The 21,994-nt window shown below is 43.0% G+C and overlaps 1 protein-coding gene across 26 annotated transcripts in view; it reads left to right on the top strand.

Moving 5' to 3' along the window:
• The first annotated feature begins 842 nt into the window (after positions 1–842).
• Positions 843–21,994, top strand: part of SUPT20H (SPT20 homolog, SAGA complex component) — a 63,001-nt gene continuing 41,849 nt past the window's right edge. For 22 of the 26 annotated variants that reach the window (XR_013345181.1, XR_013345178.1, XM_077810608.1 and 19 more), the window contains exons 1-5: positions 843–907; positions 2,482–2,578; positions 7,018–7,053; positions 8,400–8,458; positions 8,538–8,604. Coding sequence is in view for 20 of the 26 variants with exons in the window: in XM_077810608.1 (XP_077666734.1) it covers positions 2,576–2,578; positions 7,018–7,053; positions 8,400–8,458; positions 8,538–8,604 (165 nt within the window). In the remaining 6 variants the exon portion in view is untranslated. Of the gene's footprint in view, positions 908–2,481; positions 2,579–7,017; positions 7,054–8,397; positions 8,459–8,537; positions 8,605–21,823; positions 21,890–21,994 lie in introns of those variants that run through there. The other 4 variants (XM_077810507.1, XM_077810498.1, XM_077810516.1 and 1 more) reach the window with 3 other exon arrangements.

Below are 21,994 nucleotides of genomic sequence, written 5' to 3'. Positions count from 1 at the left end.
TACCTGTGCCCCCCTAGCCTGGGCATCAAGCCGTATCTATTTCAAGTACTGAAATGGTCCTCATTACTGTGATAATCACAACCTTTCACATAGTTGTTTTCACAACGTCCTGGTGTGGTAGGGAAGTTACTATTCTCCCCATTTTAAGTGTTCTCCAGGATGGCAAAGTGAGATACAGAGAGTTACTAAGGGCCAGATCTTCCAAGGTATTTACAAAAAGAAAAGGAGTACTTGTGGCACCTTGGAGACTAACCAATTTATTTGAGCATGAGCTTTCGTGAGCTACAGCTCACTTCATCGGATGCATCCAACAAAGTGAGCTGTAGCTCACGAAAGCTCATGCTCAAATAAATTGGTTAGTCTCTAAGGTGCACAAGTACTCCTTTTCTTTTTGCGAATACAGACTAACAGGGCTGCTACTCTGAAACCTGTCATTGTCCAAGGTATTTAGGCTCTTAAGATCTGGACATAGGCGACTTGCCCAAGGTCACACAGGAAGCCTGTGGCAGGGCGCTGGGTATGGCGAAAAGCAGGGGCGTGGGGGAACCACGGTGGGAGATGCTGGGAGGCTGCAGGGGTCAGGCTGGATGCACGTGTAGGGATACCGGGGACGGGCCCAGAACTGCCTCAGCCCTGAACCACCCCCGCCCGCGGATTCCCGCCCCCGGCCGCTGCGGGGGCTCCACACCCGGCTTGCTCACCATGGCAACCCGGCAGAATCGGCCCCCACCCTTGTCCCGTCTCTAGGGTAACTCTTCCCGCCCCTTCCGGGCCGCGCTCGGAAGTTCTGGGGCGGGAGCAGCCGCGGTGCCGCGGGACTGGAGGAGGAGCGGGTGGGGGGGGGCGGATGAAAGGGACGCGGTGGCGGCAGCTGTGTGGGGGGCAGGACCCGACATGAGGCTGGCAGGTAAAGGGGGCTGGGGTGCTTGTGTCCAGCACTGGGGGCGAGGTCGATTATAACCCTCCGCGGTGCCCTTCCGGCCGGCGACTTCCCCCTGGGCCGGGCCGCTGGGGCCTCCCGCCCCGGCCTCTCCGCGGCTGGTGTGTCGCCTGGGCCCGCCCCGGCCCTCCCCGTGCTGTCGGGGCGGCTCTCATCGCTCTCCCGGCTGGGATCTGCGGCTCCCTCCGATTCCTGCCAACGGCGGCGCTGTCAGTGGTGGCCGCCCCCTTTCCCCTCCCCCCGGGACCCTGGCAAGGCCTGGGTTAAACCTGCCTGGATCCCTCTCCCCGCCCGCGATCCCGTCGTCCTGCCCCTCCCAGCGCCCCTGTCAGCCCGCCGGCAATCCGGCGGATCCAGCGCCGCGTGTGGCCAATCCGCTCTGCCGTGATCTCGGCCCTCCTCACCTCTGCCTGGCTGTGGGTTGCAGGGTCTCTAGGCCGGGGATGGTGCTTTCGCTGGCTTGGAAAGCGCTTAGCACATCCTGGCCAGTAACGAAAGGCCAGAGCTGTAGTCTCCTTGTTGGAGACGCAGCGTCACTTACCAGTACCACAGTGTGTCCCTGGAATTGGGACCAAAACCAACCAACCAAACAAAAAGGCTGAACAGGTTTCTAAGGAAAGAGGTTGGCTAGCATATAGCTAATAGCAGAGAGAGACCTACTTGTCAATTTAAACATAATCTGTCATTTAAAATGTGTATTAAAAAGCTTTATAGAACCTAAAACTAGTAGGAACGTTTCCACATTTCAAAATAAAACCCGCTGGAAATGGTTAAACTGCTCCCCTGCAGTGTTTGAAATGTAACATTAAGAACCAAAAGTAAAACTGATCTCTTTGACTTTCAAGTCTCCTTCCATTGAGAGAGAGGCTGAAAGGGAATGGAGCATGATTGGGATTTAAATCTTGATATTTAAGTAATTGTATTAAAGAAACTGAAATGTCTTTATCTAGTTGAATTTAAAAGTGAAACAGTGCAGGACTTACTTGGTTAATAGCTGAATGAAGAATGTCTGAGGACCACCCAGGTGCTGAGTAAAATTGTTAACACCTCAGTAGTTGGCAGTCTTTACCCTAAGTCATTACTGAACTAACACTCAAAATGGTGCAAGGAGGTGTAGTTGGTGGAGCTGCTGTCCTTCAAATAATATATAAAATCAAAGCCATCAGTACTGGCTCTTTGATACATAAAATAAATGTTCTGACCACTTAATGTCATTAAATATTCAATTTTACTGTACCTATCAGAGACATTGGTGATATTGATATTGTGCCAAGACCTCACAGGTATGGGTAATGGCATTTGGCCCTGTAATTTCTTTTGGTTAAGTTTATTTTCCTTTTCCTGGCTAATGGTGTTGATGTAGAATGGCTATGCTTCACTTGCAGGATATAACAGTATTCAGTGGTGACTTCTGTATTAGTGGATGAAAGATGCTATATAAATCAATATAATCTGCCATTAAAACATCCAGTTTAAATAATTATAGTGCTTGTTTAACACAGTTGGTGATTGTATTTCTTTCCTTCCCCCCAACTTTACAGTACCTCGTGTGACTCTAAAAATATGACTGTTTGCCTACTGCACCAAAACTCCTAAATATTTCATCTGCCATTTGAACACCTGGCTTCAACTACAATGGTAAGATACAATTCACGTCATGTTTTTCATAACTCCTTTGTCTTTAGGGTGGTGGGTATTTGGCAGATGAAGGTGGAGAAAGAAAAGTCCTTTGTGTCTCTGACATCCTCAGAAATGTGACTTAACACTCCAACAGTCTCTAGTTGATGGTGGGGCTCTCTGTGGAGCTTGTGAATGCTGCGCCTAAATCATTTAGTCACTGCTGATAGAATATAGGAATTGTCATATAAATCCGTTCTTGTGTCTTGTCTCCAACAGTGGTCAGTACTAGATGATTCAGAGGAATGTGTAAGCCCTACTCACATATCTGTAGTGGGCAGTTAGGCAGTAACATGCCTATAGGGTATTTTCTTAATGTCAAGCAGTCAGTGGATGAGTTATACCTAAAAGCCTGTGGATTGATCTCCCTTATGCACGTCTATCCTAAAAAGTATAACACTCTGTATTATTCATATAAATACTTAATGTCTAAATATCTTGAATCCTGTTACTTTCTGTCTCAATGATTTGTAGCAGTGGTTTCCACAGTTGAAAGGCACAGCATCAGTTTGAAAGTCAGGCTTCTATCTGAAAACTTCATACCTACTATTGTTACAAGTAATTTCTAAGGTTACTGTCACTGAAAGATTAGGTGGGGGGAAGTATTTTATCTTTTACAGCACTCTGTCTCTAGCCAGTTTCTCTTCCTGTGCACTGCACTAACATGATGAAATCATATGTTTGCTCAGCTCTGGAGGGAACTTGTATGGACATTCTTCCCTGGGACTTGAGAGAGAGAGTATTTTTAGAGCCCTGCGCAGATACAAAATGCCACCAGGCCCACACTGGGAGGGGGCCCATGATGGATCCTTCTAACCCATCCACGCAGCCAGGTCTGGCCTCTCACCTGGGGCAGTCCAGTACCCAGGCCTTGCTGTGTGAGCAGCTACCAGCCAGCAGGTCCCGCTCACCTGTAGGGAGCTTGCCGCCCAGCAGCTGGGCTCTGCCATGCAGACTGGGCATGGCTGCTGGCCCCAGCCAGACTGGGCAGGCTCTTGGGGGGTCTCATCTTGGGGGATCTACCCTGATCTCCAGTGCAGCTTCAGCTCCAAGCGGTCTCTGCTGCCCACCACCTGTGGGACCCTGCCCACCTCACTGGAGCTGAGCCGCCTTGGACCAGTGCAAAGGCTAGGCTGGTCTCAGCTAATAGGGGTGGAGAGGGTAGTGCGGGGGGCTCAGGTAGGCCCTGCCAGGCAAGTGGTGTCCTGAGTGAGCCCGGCCTGGGCAGGCCCCACTCCTGCTCCAGCCTGGCTGATGGTGCCACTCCAGAGGGGCCATAGTGATCCCCGTGCTGCCGGCTGAGCCCGGCGGACACGGTCACCTCCAGGCGGGGCCAGTAAGTGCAAACAAGGGACAGGGTGCGGGGGGGGGGCTGAGTAGTGGGGGGTGAAAGGGGTTATGTGTTTTGGGTGTTGGGCGTAGATGGGATGGGGGGGGCACTGGAAGGTGGGGTGGTCTGTGTTGGGGCACTGAGTAGTGGTGAGCTCTGTGGGCGGGGGTGGTGATGTGCAGGGCACTGTGCAATTGTGGTGGTGGGGTATCTCGGTAGGGGAGCGCTGGGCATAGTGGGTCAGAACGGCACTGAGCGCAGGGATCTGTGAGGGATCTCAGCGGGGGATTCTGTCCATAGGGATCTGTGGGAGCGGGTAGGTGGCAGGGATGGACACTGGGCATAGAGGATTGGGGGACAAGGCGGGGGCAGTGTAGTACAGGACCACCCCCAAGGGGAAGGGGCACGCTCGCAGCGCCGGGTGGACCAGTGTGTGTCTGGCAGCTGCCACTTTGTAAAGAGTGCCCTTGCTTTGGGCTGGGCAGAGTGGGGCCACTGTGGGGGGCCCACAAAATGTTAATCCGGCCCTAGAAGAAGAGCTAATAACTGATGGCATCAAGAAAGCTGAAGTGCTTAATGCATGTTTTGTTTCAGACTTCACTAAAAGGATTAATGATGAGCAGGTATTCAACATAATTAATATTCGCAGTGAGGGGAAAGAATGCAAGCCAAAACAGGGAAGGAGCAGGGTAAAGAATATTTAGATGTATTCAACTCAGCAGGGCTTGATAAAATTCATCCTAGCTCACTTATGGCACTAGCTGAAGCAATCTTGGAGTCATGAGCAGTTATCTCCGAGACCTCTTGGAGAATCGGAGAAGTCCCAGAAGACTGGAGAAGGGCGAACATAGTACCTATCTTGAAAAAGGAGAACAAGGAAGACCCAGGGAATTATAGACCAGTCAGCCTGACTTCAACACCTAGAAAGATACTGTAGCAAATTATTAAAAATCAATTTGTAAACACCTGGAGGATAATAGGGGAATAGAGGCGTTGGCATGGATTCGTCAAGAACAAATCATGCAAAACCATCTTAATTTCCTTCCTTGATTGGATTACTGATTTACTGGGTAGGGGGGAAGCAGTAGAGATGATGTACCTTGATTTTTAGTAAGGTTTTTGACACCATTCCACATGAAATTCTCATAAGCAAACTAGGGAAATGTAGTCTAGATGAAATTACTATAATGTGGGTGCACATCTGGCTGAAAAACCATACTCAGAATAGTTATTAATGGTTTGCTGTCAAATTGGGAATGTGTTTCTAATGGGGGTCTCAGGGACCAGTCCTGAGTCTGGTACTAGTCAATATTTTCCATTAATGATGTGGATAATGGAGTAGAGAGTATGCTTACAAAATCTGCAGATTATACCAAGCTGGGAGGGGTTGCAAGCACTTTGGAGGACAGGCTTAAAAAATCAAAATGACCTTGACCAATTGGAGAATTGGTCCGAATCGAAAAAGATTAAATTCCGTAAAGACAAGTGCAAAGTACTTCTCTTTGATTTTTCCTTCCTAATGCACAACTACAAAATGGGGAATAACTGTCTAGGTTATAGCATTGCTGAAAAGGATCTGAGGGTTCTAGTGAACCAACTGAATACGAGTCATCAGTGTGCTGCAGCTGCAAAAAAGACTAATGTGATTCTGAGATGTATTCACAGGAGTGTTGTATGTACAACAGAGGAGATAATTGTCCCACTCTACTCAGGACTGGTGAGGCTCCAGCTGGAGAACTGTGTCCAATTCTGTGTACCACAATTTAGGAAGTATGTGAACAAATGGGAAAGAGTCCACAGGAGAGCAACAGAAATATAAAAGGTTTAGAAAACCTGACCTACAAGGACAGGTTGAAAAAACTGGGAATGTTTAGTCTTGAGAAAAGAAGACTGAGGGACGAACTGATAAGTCTTCCCATATGTTAAGGGCTGTTATAAAGAGGACAGTGATCAATTGCTCTTCATGTCCTCTAAGTGTAGAACAAGAAGTAAGGAGCTTAATCTGCAGCAAGGGTGACTTAGGTTAGATATTAGGAAAATTTTTCTAACTATAAGAGTAGTTAAGCTCTGGAATAGGCTTCCAAGGGTGGTCATGGAGTCCCCATCATTGAAAGCTTTTAAAAAACAAGTTAAACAAACATCTGTTAGGGATGGTCTAGGGTTGCTATGACTTCTCGAGGTCCCTTCCAGCCCTACATTTTTATGATTCTGTAAATCAGCTACAGTAAGTATTATCCAGTGAATTCTGCTATCAGATGTTATGAACAATTTGCAGGACTTTGAGTTCAGTATGCAGTCATGGGCTCTGACATACTCTTCAGCCCATCTCAAAGGGAATCTTTGAGGAGAAACTCTGCCAAAACTCAGATTTTGACCAAATAGCTGCTTGTATGTCTGGGGAAGGGGCCTAGACCACTTCTGCGTAGTGTCTCCATGTTGATGGGAGAAGTGTAATGTAATGAGTTTGAGTGTTGGAGGTTTGGGTCTTCATTTCCCATCTCATAGGAAGATGACCTACTTTAATGCATACTCTTTGGTATCGGTGGCTGTGAGCTTTGATTCAAGACAACTCTACTTTACAGTTAGTTGTTACTAAGTCTTTCTCACACGCACACATCCTTTATCCCACTAGTGCTACTCTTCCTGACGCAATAGATGCAAGCGGGCAGTTGTGCTGAAAGAGGTTGCATTGACAGCCAGGGTGAGGGCAAAGAATAGTCTTGCCTACCCATTTTTTCTCAATTTTTAAAAAAAATTAGTTTTAATTAAAACTTGGTATTGCCCACCTTACAGTTCGGCATCACTGTCCTTCTAACACTTAATAATCTAGTCATATCTACACAAATCCTGTAGTGGAGTTAATTACTGTTAACACAGTTCAACAGAGTGCTTACTTTATTGGTAGAATTCTATACGTGCCAAAGAATCCTACATTTGATCAGTTAGTCCTGTAAAAATAACAAACTAATACTACTTTGAGTCCTAGTCATAGAGTTTGGGGTGATTGTTACAGTACAAGGTTTTCATCAGTTAACACATTTTCTAAGAAAGCTGTTTATAATTTTTGCAGCAACAAGCTTTAGAACTGGCATTGGATCGTGCAGAGGTAAGGAGTAGCTAAGTTGCCTATTGATATGTAAATAATATATCAGGCTTAAATTTAAATGTCTGTTTACATTTTGTGCATTTATATTACATGAAGGTGTTTTTGTATAAACTATGTATAGAACACTAGCTTTGCAAAATTGTCACTAAAACTACCAGCCCATGCACACAATCTACTTGCTTGGTCTTTCCCATGATGAAAACATTTAAGACTTTATTTTCCTGTTTTTAAAACAATTATGTAGCCTGGTCAAGTAGAATCCTACAAGGCTGCTATTCATATAGTGTACCTAAATCTAGTGTGAGCAACTTCAGTCATCCCACAGCCAACAAAGAATATATCAGTCATTTTTTCACATGCAGGTTCTCCTACACTGTATAATACTAAATTCAAACTATTGGGGGGGGGGAAGAGGGAGAACCTGTCTCTATGTAAAATAAACCAAATGATCAATCAGCACTCTGTCAAGAATGGAAATGTTTCCTCCAGACTTTGGATTTTGTGAAACTTGTCTATGTAAAAGCTAAATCAAGGGCTAAATTTGACCTGAGAGTGTCTTAACTAACACTTATTAAAATATTGTATGCATCTTGCATTTGTTTAGAATTAACCTGCTTTCTAAAAAATGGTTTCAGAGTAGCAGCCGTGTTAGTCTGTATTCGCAAAAAGAAAAGGAGTACTTGTGGCACCTTAGAGACTTAACAAATTTATTTGAGCATAAGCTTTCGTGAGCTACAGCTCACTTCATGGGACTCACTTCATAAGCTCACGAAAGCTTATGCTCAAATAATTTTGTTAGTCTCTAAGGAGCCACAAGTACTCCTTTTCTTTTTTCTAAAAAATGTTAGAGAAACACAGGAACAAAGTAGGCCTTCTAAAACACAGTTGGCTGTGTTCAAAGGTAGTGAGCTGTACCAGGGCAACAGCATTATATCTGAATGTTACAATTGTCTTGGTTGAAATACAGTGAAATTTCAGGTTTCTTTAAGGTTGTTTTACTGTAAATATAAAATGTTGGCATGAAGTGTCATAGACTTCAGAAACTACTTCTTAACTGTGATAGTGAGAATCATGAAACACACCACTTTGTTTTAATTTTAGCTGTGAAATAACTCCTTTGTTAGCTGGTGGTTGGAATTAAGCACTCCTTTGTAACTACCATTCCTATAGACCACTTTAGAAGTGAGAGTATTTACTCTGTTTAAAGAACTACAGTTTGACATGTTGTTGTCTGTGTAACACAGAATAACTACTGTAACCTAAATTTTGCTTTAATGATATTAAGGCTCTTAAAGTAACTTGTACATTGATAGAACTGTTGAGTTTCATGCACCTTTCTCTTGCAGTATGTCATTGAAAGTGCCCGTCAGAGACCTCCCAAACGAAAATATTTATCCAGTGGAAGGTAGCAAATATTTCAATATTTAACTTTTTATTGTATTGATTTAACACAATTTTTATGTTAACATTTTCCTTAATTTCAGAAAATCTGTATTTCAAAAGCTATATGACTTGTATATAGAAGAATGTGAAAAAGAGCCTGAGATAAAGGTAAGTGGAATTTATTTGTTAAGCAGCCATTCAGTGCAATCTCTAAATAGGTAAATAAGCAAGTTTAGCAGGCTCTTTAACAATGAGGAGACAGCAGCAAATGGCACAAGAGATTTGCAGAAATCTTTTGACTGCAGCACGTACATCTGAGCTAATGAATAGCCTAGAAATCACATGTTATTTGTACAGATTAGGTTTACAAGATGTCTTTTCAGTTCAGTATGAAATAGAATAGTTATTGGACCAGTCCTATTAATCAGTTACTCTAGTGTAATTTAAAAGAAGCCAAAATAGAATTTAAGCCAGAGAAAATAGATAGCTACTACCCTGGTGCTGTGGTGTGCCCCCTTTATTGTAAATGAGCTACTTTGCTATCCAACAGAGTACCAGAGAAGCACAAAAGTGTCTAACAAGTTCACTGTAATAATAGTATCAAAACAATAATAGTATCAATACAGTAGGAGCTTCAGTGTCTGGGACTTACTGAGAGATCTGAGAGTTAGTGCTAGAACCTATACCATCAAAATTAGTGAGAGCATGTTCAGGGCCAGTGTTTGTACCCAGAGTCCAGTCCTATTAATGTCACTCCCTTCAAAGGACCTGCAATGTCTTTCCTGCTTACCTTGGCTACTAGTGAAGAAGTAGACTTGACTGTCTTCTATTTTAAATTGCCATCTTGTTCCTGGGATAACTGCTGCATTGTTGTCAAATATTGTGAAGTCTGTTTCAAACCTAAGAGAAGAGCCTCTTCCGACCAATTTAAGGCTTAAAGGCCATGGATGAAATGTCAGTACACTAAAATGTACTTCCCTTGGCACGTCTGCTAAAAATAGCAAAGGGAACCTACTTCAACACCATTCATTTAAAAAACAAAACAAAAAATCAAAACAAACCTATTGTTGGGGAGAGGGAGAAATTGTAGGAATGGTGTATATATGCCAGTCACTGAATTGCTGTCGTTTTGATTAGCCACTATCAGGCATTGGTTTTGTGGTTTTGAGTGCTGATTGTAGTAGAGATTATTTGGCATCACAAATTCTAGTGAATACAGATGCCATTTTATTCTCCTCACCTGCACATTAGTCACAACTTTAATTTCATCAGGGCAGTGGGCTGGGTGAATTGGGTTTTAGCAGCAGGGAGAGGAGGAGGAGGATTAGGTTAGTTGCAGCTGGTTAGGGGATCTAGAGGAAATTAGGAGGATTATGGCAATAAGGCAGGCAGCAGTAGGTTTGTGTTGGTGTTTTTTTGCTGTAAGTATACTAATTTCCTAGAGAGCTAGGAAGGCACTGGTGCTCTTGCCCACTTGCGAGAGAGTAGGGCTGAATATGTAGAAGAAGGTATGAGGCTTAACCTTGATGGGAAGGATGGGGTGGTCCGGCAGCATGGAGATGAATTCTAGTGTTTGTGGGAGGGGGGAATCAGGTAGGTTGTGATAGCTGGAAGCTAGGTAGGGAGGAGCTTTTGAGACGGTTGATCAGTAGACTGAACCATCATGGAGGATTCAAGTAGAAATCAACTGTATAATCCAAGTGTGGCAAAAGAGGAAGGCACTCAGCAAACCTGTGTTTATCCAGCTATTAAGATGCATCACAAGTGGTGAAATGAAGTGAAGGATTACAACCAGGAATACAGTTGTAAACTCCAGGTCCTTAAGAATACAAAGGGGATTATTTTTTATTTAGAAGATAACTTAGACCATGAAGCTCTGTTTAGTGCCCTAATTCACTAAATTAAAATGCTGAGTATTGGAGTAGACATTCTGACCTTATTTTCAGTAATGGATCTCTACAGTACAGGATGTTGGTCCGGACCTTTGGAAGATATTTTCACTTAATGGGAAGATAATGTTGGAAACCATCTCTACCTCTACACTTATCCGCTTCAGTAAGGTGTTGCCATCAAATATGGATGTGCCAAATACTACATTGGTAGGCTTGGAAGGGTTAGATTTTTATTGGTAAATGTCTTTCACCATACACACACAAACTGATGGAAAAATATTTTCATTGATGATGATTATTCATAGATAAGCAAAGTAAGAAAAGTGCTTCTTGAACTTAGAGTTTGGTATAAGGTTATTTACTATGTATATCTTGACATGTGATGTTGACAGTTTGAGTTTTAATGGCTATAAAGCTTTAACTATTTGAATCTCAACATCTGTTTTCATTAAATAATTGTCTGAGCCTGCCATAACTTCCCACAAATGTGAAAATTTAAATAGAGAAAAAGAGAGAAAATGTTTTAAAATAAATATTGATATCTGTTGGGATATCTGCCAAGCCTATATATTGATAATGTATCTCTTTAATTTCCAGAAATAAAAGTAAGTTAGTGTAGTTGGCAAAACTGAATAGCTGGGGAAGAAGACAGTATTCTGAGCTAATGGGAGGTGCATTTTGATCATAAGTGCTATATAATGCCAAATACTCTGAAAAATCAGGTCCAAAATCATTGGAAACTTTAATCTCTGTGCCTCAGCTCCTTATTGTATTATTATAATCCTTCAACTCACAGGAGTGTTGTATGAATGTTTGGATACTATAGTGGTGAGTACCATAGAAAAGTCTATGAAGAAACTAATAATTCTGTCTTCGGGGCAGGGTTTGAGTACCATGAAGTAAAAATGCCTAGGGCCACACATTAACATTTTCATTTTTCATTGTTGTTCAAGTAGTTTATTAATGAGCATCATCCATCTTGTGCCCTGAATGAGGCAGGAGTCTTGTGATGAAAAATAAAATGCGATCATGTAATTAAAGACTATATCATAATGCATATGCACAAGCTTCTCATCCCAGTCTGTTTCCTTGCCAAGCCAGTCCTGTTTTCCCCCTTCCAGCTTCTTATCTAATCTGTCTGTTTTCTCTACCCCCAGCTCCTTATCCCAGTGTCTTTGCCCTATTGGTCCCTGTTCTCCCCCTGTGCCCCAGCTTCTTGTTAGATCTGTCTCCCTTTCTCCTGTCCCCATTCCTTCACATTGACTCTCAGTTCTAGTTTCCTTGCCCAGCCAGTCCCATTGTCCCCTCCCCCAGCTTCTTGTATGATTTCTATGTTCTTCCGTCACCAGTTCCTGGTCCCAGTCCCTCCATGCCCACTGGCTCTGAGTCTGTTATCTCTGCTTCCTCTCTTTCTTTCTCTTTCCACCACCCACCCAAGCCAGTCCCAGTCTCAGTTTCTCCCCCCTTCCTCCAGTCACAGTCTCACAAGGCTCGTACTAACCTACTTTTTCCCTCCCCTCTGCATTTCAATCAGATGCCCGCCCAGGTACTAGCAGGGGCGGGAGGGGGGTGTGTGTAGCAGTGTCACTGGGAGCATGGGAAACTGACTCTGTTCCAGTGCCTAGTCCTGCCCAGAGCAGCAATTAATGGACAAATCTGGCTTTGTTTGTGTGGCCATGGGCTGGGGCATGCTCTGTGTATTTGCAGTGGAAACTGTGGTTCAGCATGCTCAATGAGGATGGAATCTTCTGAGATTTTTAGCTACTAAAATTGAAGTCTCTGTGTGCAAACTTTGGATTTTTCCCCCAAAATCTTATAACTTGGCCAAATTTGGGAGAATTTCATGGGGACAACAAAAGGCATATCCATGTGTCCTTGTGCCACATATCAAGTCCTAGATCACTTTTCTAGGTGCACTAGAGCATTAGGGAGAAACGGTCACCAGAATTTAACACTGGCAAAACATATTTTATCCTAGCCTTGTTGTTATTGGTAATGGCTGAACTATTTTATCTGAAATTCTCTAAAAAATTCAATCTGACAGAGACATCTGGCATTGAAAACTTCAGACTGAACGGTAAAAGTTTGGTAAAGTTATAAGGAACTAAATATAGTTTTGCAGTGGGAAGTGTTGAGCAATCTGAATCAGTAGCACCTATTGATGTCACACTGCACTTGGTTATTATTAGGGCTGTCAAGCGATTAAAAAAATTAATCGTGTGATTAATTGCACTGTTTAACAATAATAGAATACCATCTAGTTAAATATTTTTGGATGTTTTCTACATTTTCAAATATATTGATTTCAATTACAACACAGAATATAAAGTGTACAGTGCTCACTTTATATTTTTTATTACAAATATTTGCACTGTAAAAAATAAGAAATATTATTTTTCAATTCACCTAATACAAGTACTGTAGTGCAATCTTTGTCATGAAAGTTGAACTTACAAATGTATAATTATGTACAAAAAATAAATGCATTCAAAAGTAAAATAATGTAAAACTTCAGAGCCTACATGTCTACTCAGTCCTACTTCTTGTTCAGCCAATCGCTCAGACAAACAGGTGTGTTTACATTTGCAGGAGATAATCATAGAACTGGAAGGGAACTCAAGAGGTCATCTAGTTCAGTCCCCTGCACTCATGGCAGGACTAATTATCTAGACCATTCCTGAGAGGTGTTTGTCTAAACTGCTCTTAAAAATCTCCAATGATGGAGATTCCACAACCTCTCTAGGCAATTTATTCCAGTGCTTAACCACCCTGACAGGAAGCTTTTCCCAGTGTTCAGCCTAAACATCTCTTGCTGCAATTTAAGCCCATTGCTTCTTGTCCTATCCTCAGAGGTTAAGAAAAACAATTTTTCTTCCTTCTCCTTGTAGCAACCTTTTACAGACTTGAAAACTGTTGTCCCTTCTCAGTCTTCTCTTTTCCAAACTAATCAAACCCAATTTTTTTCAATCTTCCCTCATAGGTCTTGTTTTCTAGACCTTTAATCATTTTTGTGACTCTTCTCTAGACACTCTCCAATTTGTCTACATCCTTCCTGAAATGTGGTGCCCAGAACTGGACACGATACTCCAGTTGAAGCCTAATCAAAGCGGAGTAAGAGCAGAAAAAATACTTCTCATGTCTTGCTTATAACGCTCCTGCTAATACATCCCAGAATGACGTTTGCTTTTTTGCAACCGCATTACACTGTTGACTCATATTTAGCTTGTGATCCATTATGACCCCCAGATCCCTTTCCGCAGTACTCCTTCCTTGGCAGTCATTTCCCATTTTGTACATGTGCAACTGATAGTTCCTCCCTAAATAGAGTACTTTGCATTTGTCCTTATTGAATTTCATCCTATTTACTTCAGACCGTTTCTCCAGTTTGTCCAGGTCATTTTGAATTTTAATCCTATCCTCCAAAGCACTTGCAGCCCCTCCCAGCTTGGTATCATCTGCCATTATCTAAATCATTGATGAAGATATTGAACAGAACCGGACCCAGAACTCATCCCTGCAAGACCCCACTCATTATTCCCTTTCAGCATGATTGTGAACCACTGATAACTACTCTCTGGGAATGATTTTCCAACCAGTTTTGCACCCACCTTATAGTAGCTCCATCTAGGTTGCATTTTGCTAGTTTGTTTATGAGATGGTCATGTGAGACAGTATCAAAAGCTTTATTAAAGTCAAGATATACCACATCTACCGCTTACCGTCTATCCACAAGGTTTGTTAGCTTTCTTTGACAGGTATCAGGTTGGTTTGACACTATTTGTTTTTGTCAAATCCATGCTGACTGTTACTTATCACTTTATTATCTTCTAGATGTTTGCAAATTGATTGCTTAATTATTTGCTCCATTTTCTTTCTGGGTACAGAAGTTAAGCTAACTGGTCTGTAATTTCCTGGGTCGTTCTTATTTCCCTTTTTATAGATGGGCACTATATTTGCCCTTTTGCAGTCTTCTGGAATCTCTCCCATCTTCCATGACTTTTCAAAGATAATCGCTAACGGCTCAGATATCTCCTCAGTCAGCTCCTTGAGTATTCTAGGATGCGTTTCATCAGGCCCTGGTGGCTTTTGAAGACATCTAATTTTTCCAAGTAATTTTTAACTTGTTCTTTCCCTATTTTAGCCTCTTCTGTTCTTACCTCATTTTCCCTGGCATTCACTATGTTAGATGTCCAAATCATCACCAACCTTCTTGGTGAAAACTGAAACAAAGAAGTCATTAAGCACCTTTGCCATTTTCACATTTTCTATTGTTATTCTCCCCACCAAATTGAGTAACGGGCCTACCTCTTGCTTCTAATATATTTGTAGAATGTTTTCTTGTTACCCTTTATATCTCTGGCTATTTTGATCTCTTTTGTGCCTTGGCCTTTCTAATTTTGTCCGTACATACTTGTGTTTATTTCTTTATATTTATCCTTTGTAATTTGACCTAGTTTCCACTTTTTGTAGGACTCTTCTTTTGATTCGTAGGTCACTGAAGATCTGGTTAAGCCATACTTCCTATCTTTCCTATGCAGTGGGATAGTTTCCTCTTGTGCCCTTAATAATGTCTCTTTGAAAAAACTGCCAAATGTTTTTCCCCTTAGACTTGCTTACCATGGGATGTTACCTACCAACTCCCTTAATTTGCTAAAGTCTTCCCTCTTGAAATTTATTGTCTTTATTTTGCTGTTCTCCCTCCTACCATTCCTTAGAATCATGAACTCTTAGTATTACATGATCACTTTTACCCAAGCTGCCTACGACTTTCAAATTCTCAACCAGTTTCTTCCTGTTTATCAAAATCAAATCTAGAACAGCCTCCCCCAGTAGCTTTCTCCACCTTCTGAAATAAAAAATTGTCTCCAATACATTCCAAGAAGTTATTGGATAATCTGTGCCCTGATGTGTTGTTTTCCCAACAGATGTCTCGGTAGCTGAAGTCCCCCATCACCACCATGTCCTGTGCTGCCTGCTTCTTGTTTACAGTGTCACCTGAAAATGAGAACAGATATAGGCATGGCACTGTTGTAGCTGGTGTTGCAAGATATGTAAATGCCAGATGCGCTAAAGAGTCATATATCCCTTCATCTTCAACCACCATTCCAGGAAACATGCGTCCATGCTGATGACGGGTTCTGCTCGGTAATGATCCAAAGTGGTGTGGACCAACGTATGTTCATTTTCATTATCTGAGTCAGATGCCACCAGCAGAAGGTTGATTATTTATTTATTTATTTGGTGGTTCGGGTTCTGTAGTTTCTGCATCGGAGTGTTGCTCTTTTAAGACTTCTGAAAGCATGCTCCACTCCTCATCGGATTTTCGAAGACACTTTAGATTCTTAAACCTTGGATTGAGTGCTGTAGCTATCTTTAGAAATCTCACATTGGTATCTTCTTTGCGTTTTGTCAAATCTGCAGCGAAAGTGTTCTTGAAATGAACAACATGTGCTTGGTCATCATCTGAGACTGCTGTAAAATGAAATATATGGTAGAATATTTTTTTAATGAGCGTCATCAGCATGGAAGCATGTCCTCTGGAAAGGTAGTTGAAGCATGAAGGGGCATATGAATGTTTAGTATATCTGGCAAATAAATACCTTGCAATGCCTGCTACAAAAATGGCATGCAAATGCTTGTTCTCACTTTCAGGTGACGTAAATAAGTGGGCAGCATTATTTCCCGTAACTGTAAACAAACTTATTTGTCTTAGCAATTGGCTGAACAAGAAGTAGGACTGACTGGACTAATAGGCTCTGAAGTTTTACATTGTTTTGTTACATAATTGCACTCAAAACCAAAAAAAAAAATCTACATTCGTAAATTGCTCTTTCATGATAGAGATGGCACTACAGTACTTGTATGAGGTGAATTGAAAAATTCAACTTATTTTATCACTTTTACAGTGCAAATATTTGGAATAAAAATATAAAGCGGGCACTGTATACTTTGTATTCTGTGTAATTGAAATCAATATATTTGAATATGTAAAAAAACAAAAAAAATAATAAATTTCAGTTGGTATTCTATTTAGCAGTGCTATTAAAACTGATTAATCACGATTAATTTTTTTACTTACGATTAATTTTTCTGTGTTAATTGCGTGAGTTAACTGCGATTAACTGACAGCCCTAGTTATTTTACATATGGGTTCAAAAACTCAACTGTTCTTTCTTATTAGACAATCAAGTTGTCCTTGGAACAGTCATTTTATTTATTTTTCCTGGATCTACCTGTGTACACTGTGCCTGGTTTATACTAGGTTTCAGAGTAGCAGCTGTGTTAATCTGGATTCACAAAAAGAAAAGGAGTACTTGTGGCACCTTAGAGACTAACAAATTTATTTGAGCATAAGCTTTCGTGAGCTACAGCTCACTTCATCGGATGCAACAGTGAGCTGTAGCTCACAAAACCTTATGCTCAGATAAATTTGTTAGTCTCTAAGGTGCCACAAGTACTCCCTTTTCTTTTTGGTTTATGCTAGGAAATCTGAACTATAAAATGGCTGTATTTGGTGGAACTCAGGAGTTTAGTGCATATGTTTCTTCGACTATACTTATCTTAACCCTTTGGCTGAGGGGAAATCTTCTAACTCGGTTTTCTAGGAGATTCTACCAAAAAAAATTCATGCTGCTCATGCTTAGGCTTTAGGTCCTCTGACTTTTTTCCCCATGTTTCCTCTAGCAGGAAATGGCACCATATGTGAAGGATATGAACTTTCAAGGCTTTGTCCCTATGCGTATCTCATACCAAAAATATATATGAACATGGGGCAGCTCCGAACACTGTACAACAAAGACTTTCTGTCTGCCTATTACTGGAGTGTTCACTCAAAATCTCTGGTAGTATATATTTCTAATTAGAGATGTATAGAGTGGTGCTGGAACACTTTTTAGAGTGGGAGAGTTGCGCCCACCCCCCTTTACACCTGTTCGCGCCACCCAGTAGAGCTGGAGCCTGGTTCAGGGCCGTGACTCCGGGAGGAGGGCCCCCACGCTTCTAGTTCCCACGCTATGGACATATATGGAATTTCTGCGCACTGTATCTATAGATCATTGGTCTCATGTTTTCTACAAAACTTACATTTTCATTTAAAAATGTTTGTTTATTTCTGGCCTTTGACTGAAATATAACCTTCAAAATATGAACAATGCTAGAGTGTTTGGAAGCAGATGTGCTAAAGACTTGGAAAGTAACTAGAACAGTGGTTCTCAAACTTTTGTATTGGTGACCCCTTTCACATAGCAAGCCTCTGAGTGCGACCTCCCCCCTTATAAATTAAAAACACTTTTTTTTAAATATATTTAACGCCATTATAAATGCTGGATGCAAAGTGGGGTTTGGGGGTGGAGGCTGACAGCTCGTGACACCCCCCCCCCCATGTAATAACCTTGCAACCTCTGAGGGGTCGAGAACCCCTGAACTAGAAGCACCAAGAGTAATGCTCAGTGGTGTGTTCATGTTGCTAATTACAACAATTTTTAAATAGCAGTGTTTATTATTATGCTTCTGATAGGCTTAGCTGGATGTTTCTGCTAATCCTGTGTGCTTATCCAGAGATCTTGGATGTACTATCCAGGAAATAAGTTTACAAGCATAAATTATGCAAAAATTGAATTTTCTTCTTCTTTTTGGGGAGAGAAGAGGAGGGCTTCAGGGGAGTCATATAAATAGGCCACTTTCCTGCGCAATTACTAATGCCTGTTTACTAGGAAAGCCTAATTGGAGACTACAGCACCTGCAACAGGCTATATTGAAACCCAGTTGCAACATAACTGATTGTCTGGACATCTTTATCTCACTACAGTCATGATGCTGGCTTCAGGAGCTTCCACAGTTCCATGCACAACCTGCCAGCCTTCATTCATTGGACTACTATGAATGGCCAAGGTGTTGCATGATCTAGTGTGTTCCAGTAGTTGGAAGGCACTCATGCCACTCCTCACATTTGGCTCAAAGGGCAGGTGGTGCAGCAGGGGCCAAATGATTGAAGGGGAAAGGGCAAGAGATGTTGGGGAAACTAGTTTGTATTAGTACGTCCCCGGACGTATTGCATTGCCAGTTCAGGTCTAACATGCTGTTTGTTATCACATCTAGGTTTTCCTGTCAGGATTGACTTTTCTCTTTTTTTTGATGAATATTTGATATTCTCTCCAGAAGTACTGCTTGTATCTTTCTACATTATTTTCTACCCAGTTTCCCAACCTCTCTTGGTCCTGTGTGTTTCTTGGTCCTCAGCAGTGTTTGCAACTCTGCTGGTTTAGTATCTGCAAACTTCATTTATAATATTTTTACTCCCTTTTCCAGATTAATGAAGATATTGAGGAAGGGGTAATGATTGGAGTTAATTTCATAGACCAGGGGTAAAAGCATCCCATAATGCTATGTGGTATCACTAAGAATGTATGATGGTGTTGTATTGGTAATGTCATTCAGCACCTATTTTGTTTTCCTTTATCTTGTCTCCCTCAATTTACACACTTTTTTTGATTCATGGTGGCCCCCTACTATGTGTCTGTACAATAATCGTGCAGAAGTGGCCCCAATCTAGGGTTGCCAACCCTCCCAGTTTTGCCAGGAGTCTCCCGGAATCAGGCCCTATCTTCTGGAGGCTACTGAAGCCAACCCAGGAGATTTTAAGACTAAAACTCGGGTGGCACAGGGGACTAAGTCAGGTTCCCTGCCACCCCTGGCCCTGTGCCGCTCCCAGAAACAGCCAGCACATCCCTGTGGCCCTTGTGGGGTGGGACTGGGGGGGTTGTCTCAGTGCACTGCCCCCCACCTCCAGCACCGACTCCGCAGCTCCCATTGGACAGGAACTGCATCCAATGGGAACTGCAGGGCAGCGCTTGGAGGCGTGGGAGTGTGGAGCCCCCTACCTCTCCCTCCCCCCCCCACCCCCCCATCCCCCGAGGTCTGGACATGATGGTTGCTTCTGGGAGCTGCGCAGAGCTAGGGTAGGCAGGGAGCCTCCTTAGCTCCCTGCGCCGCTGCCTGAGGTAAGTACCTCCTGGTCAGCACCCACACCCCCTCCCGCACCCTAATCCCCTGCTGCAGCTCTGAGCCCCCTCCTGCACCCAAACTGTCTTCCAGAGCTTGCACCCCACACACACTCCTGCGCCCCAGGTTCAACCTCCCACACCCCAACCCCTTGCCCCAACCCGGTGAAAGTAACAGAAGGTGGGGGAGAGTGAGTGGGCGGGGCCTCAGGGCAGGGCAGAGCAGGGGGCGGGGACAAGGGTGTTTGGGTGTGTGTGATTAGACAGTTGGCAACCCTACCCCAATCAGGAACAAGGGGACCCTAGAACTATTACATTAGTTGAGGGACCACCCTATCTCCAAGCGAATGCTTTCTTAATCTTTTGTGGTACTCCCACCACCACTGTCCTCTTTTCTCTGCCTCCTCTCAAGGACTAGTATTGTCTTCTGGTGAGCTGCTGCTTCAGATGTGGCAGGGAGAGAACAGGCTGAGCAGTTTGAGCCCTCTAGACCAGGGGTGGGCAAACTTTTTTGGCCCTGAGGGCCACATTGGGGTTGCGAAACTGTATGGAGGACTGGGTAGGGAAGGCTGTGCCTCCCCAGACAGCCTGGCCCCCCTCCCACTTCCCACCCGCTGACTGCCCTCCTCAGAACCCCCAACCCATCCAACCCCCTGTGCTCCTTGTCCCCTGACCGCCCCGTCCCGGGGTCCACTGCCCCGAGCCCTATCCACACCCCTGCCCTCCAACAGGCCATCCCACGCCTATCCAACCGCGCCACCTCTCCTCGCCCCCTTACTGTGCCACTCACAGCGGCAGGAGCTTACAGCCCCTCCGCCCGGAGCCAACCGCGCCGCCTGGCAGGAGCGGCGGGCCAGAGCACGGGTGGCACAGTGAGCTGAGGCTGTGGAGAAGTGGGGACAGCAGGGGATGGGCCAGGGGCTCGAGGGCCGGGCAGGACGGTCCCGCGGTCCGTAGTTTGTCCATGTCTGCTATAGACTTTGGCCTTCAGCACGCCTGTGTCTGAACCCTAGAAGAATCATAAGATAGAATATTTATTTATTTCATCTTCAAAACTGGGCCTAAGACCACAGTCCCCCTCATGCTGAATTGTATGTCGGCTGGAAGATCAGGCCTATAAGTAAAAATCCCAAGATCACCACAGCCCTGAGATGACATTGTTTGTAATGCAGGCCGATTTTGTAGGCCCAGAACCTATCTATAGAAGGGAGCCTCCTGGCAACTTGCCCGTATGCAATTGTGAAAGCATTTCACGCCTTAGGTGGGGCACAGGGTTAGTTACTGAAAATCATTTGAATAAGTCTTAGCTTCTAACATGAAGTTCAATGTAATACTAGGTACAAACATGGTAAACCAAAACAACAGTTTCCAGGCTATTGAGCTGCTTTTAGGAGCTAATGCAGGAGCTATGAGGGAGGTGTCATAACAGTAGCAGAGGTTGGAAGGACCTCTTTCGCTGGATGCACTTCCCTATCCTACTAAAAAACAGGCTGGTAAATGGAGACAGACTGAACTGCTGCAGGAACAAATAACACTGAGCCACAATTATCTGCAATGCTTGTCCTTGAAAGCATTAAACTTCGACTTTTTTTAGATCAGTGGGTCCAGATAAGTGAATGCAAGTGTTTTAAAAGAGCTGCCTGGACTCAAAAACATTTGCTGGACTGTTAATGTTGATTTTTCAATAAGTGTTGGGAGTACTATGGAAGTTCCAGAAGACTGGAAAAAGTTAATCTCATGCCAATATTTACAAAGGTTAAACGGCATGACTAAGGTAATTTAAGTCTCTCAGCCTAACATCAGTCAATCAGAGAAAAGTATAATATGATCCAGTGGCTGGAAGTTGCAGCTAGACAAATCACGCTGGAAATAAAGTGTGAATTTGACTGTGAAAATAAATTACCATTGGAACAATTTACCAAGGGTTGTGGTGATTCTCCATTACTGATAATGTCTAAATCAAGACTGATGTTTTCTAAAAGCTATGCTCTAGGAATTATTCAGGGGATGTTTTATGACCTGTGTTGTACAGAAGGTCAGACTCCATGATCACAGTGGTCCCTTCTGGCCTTGGAATCTAAGAAATGATACGCTTGCTTGGTGTAGGCAGATCTGTTGCTGCAATGAACATCATACAGGGCTAGACAGTGTTCTGTGATTAGATAGAAGTTCACTCTCAATGCCTGCTTATCTGGCTATAGAATTATGAACTACTGTTAGCATGAGGAAGAAGTTGGATGAGAATACAGTTGGTTACAAGACTGTATGTGTGAAAATATATTCCCCCTAATTTAACTCTAGTAATCTGGCAAATTTTGTTCAGTCCATAGCATTTATTTTGAGTTTATTCTTAGAAAATTTAGCTTCAAGATTAGCTATAAAACTAAAACAGTTTGTCAAATACTGTTCCTTTATTATACATGTAGGCAGCCTCAACATTTAAGAAGTCTGTTGTTTTAAATTAAGAATATTAAAGCCTGTCTCTTTTTTCCTTAGCATTTGACATTCCACACACCAAATTAAGCTCTGGGGGAAGCAAGCACAACTGTAACTGCAGTCTGTGTGAGTAGTGCTCTCTTTTAGTATGGCTTAATTTGGTTCAATTTTTTCCTCCCCTGTTGTCTATGGGGCTGGGTCTGAGGCTTCAACTTCTTGGTTCTGTTAGCT

Source organism: Eretmochelys imbricata, chromosome 1, assembly GCF_965152235.1.
Source record: "Eretmochelys imbricata isolate rEreImb1 chromosome 1, rEreImb1.hap1, whole genome shotgun sequence".
NCBI classification, from domain to species: domain Eukaryota; kingdom Metazoa; phylum Chordata; order Testudines; family Cheloniidae; genus Eretmochelys; species Eretmochelys imbricata.
This window is presented reverse-complemented; position numbering and strand designations above follow the sequence as displayed.